At 42.9% G+C, this 8,291-nt stretch overlaps 1 protein-coding gene across 1 annotated transcript in view; it reads right to left on the bottom strand.

The window, feature by feature from the left end:
• The window catches only part of ANKRD50 (ankyrin repeat domain 50), an 86,301-nt gene extending 78,818 nt beyond the window's left edge, over positions 1–7,483 (bottom strand). The window contains exon 1 of the mRNA XM_019522051.1: positions 6,149–7,483. Within this exon, the coding sequence (XP_019377596.1) occupies positions 6,149–6,627 (479 nt within the window). The 5' untranslated portion in view covers positions 6,628–7,483. The remainder of the gene's footprint in view (positions 1–6,148) is intronic.
• Between the last annotated feature and the right edge of the window lie 808 nt (positions 7,484–8,291).

Here is an 8,291-nt window from a genome sequence, read left to right as displayed (position 1 = left end):
GGGGGGGGGGGGGGGGGTGTCAGACTAGATGGTCTGTTCAGGTCCCTTCAAACTACTATGAAACTATGAATATTGGGGCTGAAACTGTGTTATGCATAATCCCCTTAACAGCTGGTATCTGATGCATGTAAATAGAGTACACTACAGTTATTATGTGCTGCCTCTGTGTAGCTGGAGACAAATAATAGCTTTATGAAATACTATTTTGTGTCATCAACAACAGGAAAAGAAAGAGTTCCAATGTTTTTCCCCACAACCTATCTCCACTCTCTAAAAAAAGTTTTGGAGTAGGTGGGTTTCTCTTTTCTGCAACCTAGCTATTACCTTACAAAAACCAAAGCAAAACAACGCCCTATTTTTCAAGTTTCCTTGAGTCAGGGAGAAGCGAAGCTGCATCTGTCACAGAATCAGAAGTTACGTTCTACAAACTGCCTCAACTAGATTGACCCAGTTAATGACTAAAAAACGAATCCTTTTCATTAAACTGTACTTCCACGAGATCCTAGCTCATTGAACAGTCACTTCACACAAATGAACCAACAGCAGCCCTCTACATTCAGCAAAGATGACAACACATCAGCCAAAAGAATTTCCACATAGCTTCTTATGCCACCATAGAGACTTAGTGTCCAGCACCACTTCTCTTGTTGGCTTCTAGATTCAGATTTATAGAACAGGAATTTAAACTGAACTTAATTTAAAAGAAGCCAGGATTCCTAGTCTCTTTTTTCAAGCTCAGGAACTCTCTCTTTGGCTATACAACAGTAGGCTCTAAGACATGGCTGCAGAACAGTTAATATTTTGCCACAGTTCCAAAGGTCTTAATTCAAGTCCTGCTAGACATGCTGAAGACTGCCCCAGTCAACCTACTATTAAGGGGTGCCTGATCATTCAGGCTAGATACTTGAAACAGAAGATATGCTAGCAACCTTCCTACATTTTGTACAGCAAGATAAAGCAAGGGTGTCAAAAACAAAGCCTGTGTGCTGGATCTGGCCCACAAACACATTCCATCTGGCCCACTGGTGGCATGGGGTGGGGTGGGGGAGGTAGGGGGCCCACAGCTTCCCTGGACCCCAAGAGACATAGCCACCTGTGGAAGGCCGCTGGACCTCTGCAAACTGCCCACCCCTGGCAGTTGCTATTACCTCCACAGATCTGATCCAGGAAGAGCCCCTACAGTCCAGATCTGGCCCACAGACCAGGAAGCCTTACATTCCTTAGGTAAAGGAATTGACATGTCTTAGTCACAGCAATCCAAAAAGCTGTTAGGCTTAGCCAGACTTCTGCCTGGATTTGTCCGAATAGCTGACACACATCTACTCTGTACATTCCACCTCAAAGGAAAATTCAACATGATCCCTGATTTGGTACAAATATTTTCTGTTCTGGCTGAAATCAGAAATCCACATTCAAACACTTCTTTCTTACACAAAACTGTTGTTGGAATCAATAGGGGGTGAACTAAGGGCATCTGTAGACAAAATGGGGGCCCTGAATTGAAGTGGTGGATTTTAAAAAACACTGCTTCAATTTACAGCTGATTAAACCTGCTTGTCGTGCACACACCCTGCTGACTTCCCTCCTCACCGGACAGGCAGGTGAGGACAAGCTGCCGGCAGGCAGAGCGATCCCTGGGCTGTGAGAGGGGAAATGGTGCTTCCCTCTGCGACAGCTGTGGCTCCCCCTAGGCAGCATCTGCCTGCCTGCAGGCACCCAGCTCAGGCGGTCCCAGGGGGCACCACAATTGTGGAGGGAAGCACTGGGCCCCCACACCGCTCAAGCAGCCAGGCAGGCTGGCGGGGGGAAGGGAGATCAGGCTCGCTGCTTTTCTTGGGTGGAGCTGCTTTCCCAGGCTGCTGTCAGGCTACCTGCAGGGCTTCCTGCAGAGCCATAGAGCTGCATGGAGCCTGGTGCTTTGCTCTGCGGCTGTAGGGGCAGCAAACTACAACTCCTCGAAAGTGTTTTAGTTTGCCGCGCCTCAAGTCATTCAGGGTGCATTACACTGCCAAGTTTCCTACCGTGGCTGGAATTAATGAGCAATACGCCACTGAGGCATGCACACACCGACACTATTAAAGCGGTGCAAAAGCATTTAGCCTGCTTTAAAGTGTCATGCGCACACTCCTCTCATTTTGTCTACACACAGCCGAAGTGAACAGAAAGACAGAGCCACAAGAGTTTGATATTTTTTGCAAAGAAGTATGAATTATCTCATTTTACTTCAACGGGGGGTGGCAGGGACCAAAACTTTTGACCTCGTTTCTGTATGACTTTGTATCAATACTACTTAAAGCTTATATTCTGTTTTGGCTTTTGCAGTTGCAGGATTTTTTACAGGACAACCTCCTTCAAAAACTGAACTCTGCAACACAACCTTAGATTTATATAGAGGTAGTAGCTACACCAGAGTGTTTAAGAAATATTTATCTCAAATTTAACTTTAATTCTCCAATTTAAGTTAAAAGAATTGTCTGCTGCCTATGTACTACCTAAAATACCTAAAAGCATCTGGTATTTTCCCCAGCACTAAATAGAAATGAAGTCTAATCCTATACTTACAGCACTTGTATAGCATAGCCACTATCAGGGGAAAACTTGCTCAACCCATCCATGTTACAGTAACTTACTATTTTACCTATAAAGACCATATTGAAGCATAGGTCATTTCCTTAAATATTCAAAACAAGAATAAAAGGTCAAGTAAGGAAACTAATTCATGACAGCTAAAGAAGTCTATAAAATGCAGACCAGCGAGTCTACCACTACTATTGCCACCCAAGTCATGACAACCATTCTAAGAATTGTCACAGGAGGAAATAAACTCACCTATTTAAAATATGATTTACAGGATAATAAATCTGCCTCGGAGACTAGAAAAAAAAAAAAAATCAAGGTAAACTTGCTTTCTCAGGCTACCATGCATTTTCTACCAAATTTTTTTTTAAATTTCCCTCTTGTTCCTTTTGGTTTCAAAGATTTCCAATAAATGTATTATTAATCCTTTACTCACTTTCCACTTCAAGTGTGATCTGCACCTTTAGCCACGTTCTACTTTAATTCTAATCTGCACCATTAATTTCAAAGAATAAGGGTTTTTTTTACCGTCTTCTAGAAACAAGGCAGTCCCATGTAAGATTACATCTCTACCTAGGTACTTCCTGTTTGAAATACTTTGAGCTTTCACTTCTACTTTGCTGACATAATTTTGTCAGTGTCATATTGCTCATTGGCACCAGCAGAAGAACGCAAGATGGGAGGTGTTTTGTGACAGGGAGACAGCCAGAAGTTAAATAGTAGAGTCTGGGAACTCCAGCATAAGTAGATAGGCCAGCTGTCCTGGAAGTCTAGTTGCAAGGCAAGAAACTCAAGAACTCAGAAAAAGAACTTCAACTACCATCATATTCATTACATAAAAGCAGCATTGTTTGTAACAAAGCACAGTGGCTTAGAAGTACCCTAAAATCAGTGCTTTAGGAACCAATATTATTTCAGAGTTTAACATTTTGTGGAATGTTTGGGGGGTTTTTTTTGTGGGGGGGGAGGTGGAAGGAGATTCTTATAAACATTAAACTGAAGAATTAGCTTGATTTTATTGGCAGGGGAGAGGGGGCTGCATATTTACATGAAGTGACATTAGTAAACAGGCTGAATTATGACACCTGAAACATTTATTGTTTTCCTTTTTGGCAAATAGAAAGCTGTTTATAAACTGGCCTTTCACTACGGAGAGAATTTTCTCCTCCTTCACTCTGCCAACAGATAAAAACAAGGGCAGATAAAGGTATCAGTATAAAGCTTGTTCAGATTTATGAATAGAAGACTTTTCCTTTAAAATACAGAACTTTTGACCGTTTTGCATACGAATATCCACCCCACCCCAGTCTGCCTACTACAATATATTGATGGTTTCGGTGGTTATTGTCCACTTTCTTTTCTGGCAGCTACAAACAGAAATACAACAGTATTAGGAGTGATAAGGATTATTCATTTGATATTACCACACACCAGGATACATGCATACATACACTAGACAGATACAGCTACAGCAAGATCAGTAACATGAACACTTCAGAATGATAAAAAAAAATACTTAACATAAACATAATTTAGGATTCTTGTTAAACATGTACTCCACGTTTTGGTGTCTTTAATTAAATCCATCTATTAATCTATACATGAAGTGTACTCTACACTTTCACAGACTCCCAAGATCTGGGTACACAATGAAAATAGCAGCCGTTTCTCTTTTGTTAGGTCTATTTTTTCACTAAAGGCCAGTAGCCTCTGATAGGACACTAAAAGCCGACAGAAATAACTAATTATTAGAATGGCTGCTTGAAGCAAGTCAAAGCCAATGTTAATGAGAGCCAGTACCACTCCAGAATGTGACTTACTACACTTTTCATATTTTGCTGTTATATTTACCTTAGGTGACTTATCCTAGAGTCCTCAATTTTTGTAGAAATACTTTCATATTTAGAACAAACAGCAAACCAGTTCAGATTTCTAGGAAATCAACTGAGAACACAAACATTTTCTAACTGTATTCTTCCACCTGACTTGAGACAACCTGGCTGCATAAAGTTCAGTTTCCAAATCCATTAGCTGTACGGTTTACAAAGTATTTAATTTTTCTCCACATTTTTAATCATTGGAAAAACCAGGTTCTGCACATTTTAAAATTAGTCCAATTACTGAAAACTATCACCACTTTCATCTGCAAACAATAAAACTAGTATATATTCCCACGTTTGTCTACTTTAAGCTTTCTCATGGGGTGGGGACCATCAAGTTGGTACTTGTGAAAGGTGTTGGTTTTAAGACTCACATCCTATTTATTCAACCAGGCAAAAACAAGACAGTTACTGCCACTGAAAGCTTTCTTCACTTCAACTTGCCAATGTGTGATCTGATCAGGTACTGCAGCTCAATTGCAGTCCATTTAACCAGCCCCCCTTGCAGAGTAGAAACAGCAAGGAATGGGGGGGAAACGGGGATTTTTGTAACCCACAAAAACTACAGAAAGAGACTTGCTCAGGGCACTGAAGAGAAATGACTTAGCTATTACTGCCCTGTGAAAGTGTCATAACAATGACCTAATTGTAAAAGTCCCCAAATCCCTTTATAAAGAGTGGTATTGAGTCAACCTTGTCTTTATTGTGATTTCCTTTGTTTTCACTGGTTAAATCAGTCATACCAGAAAAAAAAAAAACAGCATTCACTGCTGTGGTTAAGAATGCATATGTAATTTCTTTGAAGGATCCTTGTTTATAGAACATTTACATTCACAAATATTAGTATTCCTACCACTGATTAAAAAAAAGGTTTTCAAGAGTAATTTAAAAAGCTTTAAGATAGCAGTTGGGAGCAGTTTAGTGCATTTAGGAGCACCAATAACAGAAGTTAATAGAGCACAACTAAAGTGGGTTTTTACTTGCACAGTTCACCAATCAACTTCTTATGACATTGTTAAGGAAAAATGCAGGCATTAAGTTATTTATTCCCTCAAAGTAGAGTCTCTCTTCATTTCCCCCCCCCCCAAGCAGAACCTGAAGGGGGGAAAAACAGCTATGCCCAATTAAGTTCCTGTACCACCTAATCTCTAAAATATATCAGTTACACAAATTACACATGTGCAGGTTGTGCTGGGAGTACTGAGCACTAGGGGAAGGTGTTAACTTTAAAAATAGCATTTTCCTACCTGGGTCTTTTGAATGCCCAATAGAAATTCCATATCAAATCCAAATACCCTTTATTTTCTAGTCTAAAATCCTGTCTTCAGAGGAAGTGCAGGACTCATGCAGTAAGCAGGTCATTATGTAAAGGCCACAAGAGCCAACAGTTTGACTGTTTTAAACTCTGAAAGGAACTTTCTTTGATATCTTTAAAAGCAGTCATTAATTACAATTCAGGATACACATTTATAGTGAATTAGTTTTAATTTTGTCTAGAAGTAACTATTTATTATCCCAGCCATAAGAAAAACTTAGGTTTTCCATAATACTTGTGAAAGCTATGACAATAAACCATGAAGATGAGCAAACCGTGATACTAAAAGAAAATTGTATTTTACCAGTCTGTAAAGTGTTGTGGCCTCTTTGGATGCAAGGCTATCATATAAACACAAGCTGGTTTATTTTTTTACCTTTTAAATGCTTCAGCAGGGTTCCTCTCACATTCCCCAGGCTGCAAGAGACTTTGAATTGCAGGATCTCTTAGTTTGTCCTCATATCCCTGAATGAGTCCACTCCGGCAGATCTGTTTAACTAAGCCTCTAATAAACCCACCAACACACAATGTGTCAGAGTCTTGGGCCCTGCAGAAGTGGAAGGCTAGAGCCTGGCGATGTAAGCCTCTCTGTAAGCTTGCAGGTGAGCTTGGCCACAATAACTCAGTGCAGAGGGCTGTCTTTCCACTACCAGGCCCTCCTACCAACAGCACACCCCAGGCAACTCCTTTCCCAGAGCCAACGCCAACATTATTCCCAGAATTTGCCACAAGAGATAGTTTGTTGGCAGCACTGTTGCTGCAGTTAGCTTTCTCCTGGAGGCAGTGCTGAAGCTTGTGGAAAACCCACTCCCTACAGTAAAACTGCTTTCCCTGCAGCAAACTGGTTTGAGCCATTTTCTAGACAGTCTTCCTGGTACCCGTCAAAAACAGCAATACACCTTCAGCATCTTCGGTGACAGATGTAACGATTCATCTTATATACATCTGTTGTGTGGAACTGGTCATAGATCAAGATGTTCAGCTAACCTTTCTTGCAGGTTAGCTTCTATGCAGAGTGATGGGTGTCATTCCATGCAAATGAATGTTTGTGATGACCATGCAACATATGACAGTTCAACTGGTTGTATTGTGAAACAATGCCTGGTACCCAGGCTCCGTAACACTTCTCATATAACTCAAAAGGTTATACAACTCCACGATTACATCTGCAGTTTACATAGTTGTGTGTGTTCCCGGTATACAGAGGAGACAATACATCTGGGAAAACTGAGAGAAAGCCAATTTTTCTGTGTACACTAAGTGTCTCTCAAATCCAGGCATTAATCTTTCTGGATTTACATCCAAAGCTGTCCACAGGAAAACTGTACCTTCTGGGAATTCGGTACAGAAGCATTCTTCTTCCGAGTCTCCAATTTACGTTGCAAACATGTGGCTCTGTTTCCCTTGCTGAGAAACGGTTCAGTTTCAACGGTAAGCCTTGCAGCCTTCATACATCTGGGCAACTGCCAACGAAGTGCTTTACATGACGATTTCTTAGGCAGAGGAGACACTGGGAAAACATTAACACTTTCTCCTTGCAAGACACCCGTCCAGCGCTTCCTTCAGGATCCTGGAGTCTGACAGAACCGGCTCCCAGGCATCTCGATCAGGAGCTGTCAAGCAGCTGACAACCTCTTCCCCTACAGCTCCGAATAAAGAAAAAAAGAGGGGTAATGACTTAAACCCCATGCACCAGATGTTTGCATTTCACAAAGGCAGCACTTGTGAATAAAATGCCCAGACAGCAAAGAGAAAAAAAAAAAAGAGAGAGAGAAAGAGAATCAAGAGGAGCGCTACAGATCTGTGCACGTATAAATGTAGAAACACGCCTATATACACATGCATGTACCTCTGCAAACACGTGGACATGTATACACACACGTGTGTGTACTTCCCATTGCTTCAGGCCAATTCTGAAAGGGTGTGTGCACATCTGTGTGTGTGTCACTGCATTTCCCCCTCCTTTGGGCCAATTGTGAAAGGGGTGTGCCTGTGCATTTCTCCCTCCTTTGGGCGGACTCTGAGCGGTTTCCAAGGCTCTCTGGGCAGCCGTGATCTCGTTGATCAGACCAACTCAATAGTTGGAAAAAATGTTCTCTGCAAGCTTTCTGGCACACGCACCCTTTCTCCAGGCATAGGCAGACTCTGGCTACACCGCTACAACCAATGTCCCGAAAGGTTTCTTTCCAAATCCTCCCAAATTGCGGGCCCCGGGCTGGAGCCAGCCTTCGCCCCGTCCCCCCGCCACAGCCTTTCCAGTCAGCGAGTCCCCACATCCGAACCACCTCCGCCCCAGGGGAGGGGCCGGGCCCGGGGAGGACACCAGGCTGCGGCCCCGCGCCCTACCTGCGGGCCAGCTGGCACGGCCGGGCACGCTTCTTTGTTCCCGGGACACGCGGCAGGCCCGGGACTTCCCCCGCGCCCCCCCCCCCCCGGACAGTGCTGCCGTGCGGCAGTGTTTGCCGCCTCCCCCGGTCGGGCTTTTCTGCCCCCGCGTCCCGCCGCGGACACCCCGCCGG

The sequence above is a fragment of the Gavialis gangeticus genome, unplaced genomic scaffold, assembly GCF_001723915.1.
Source record: "Gavialis gangeticus isolate Ggan-Ray unplaced genomic scaffold, GavGan_comp1, whole genome shotgun sequence".
Taxonomy (NCBI): domain Eukaryota; kingdom Metazoa; phylum Chordata; order Crocodylia; family Gavialidae; genus Gavialis; species Gavialis gangeticus.
Note: the sequence above shows the minus strand (reverse complement) of the source record. Positions and strands in the feature narration are given on the sequence as shown.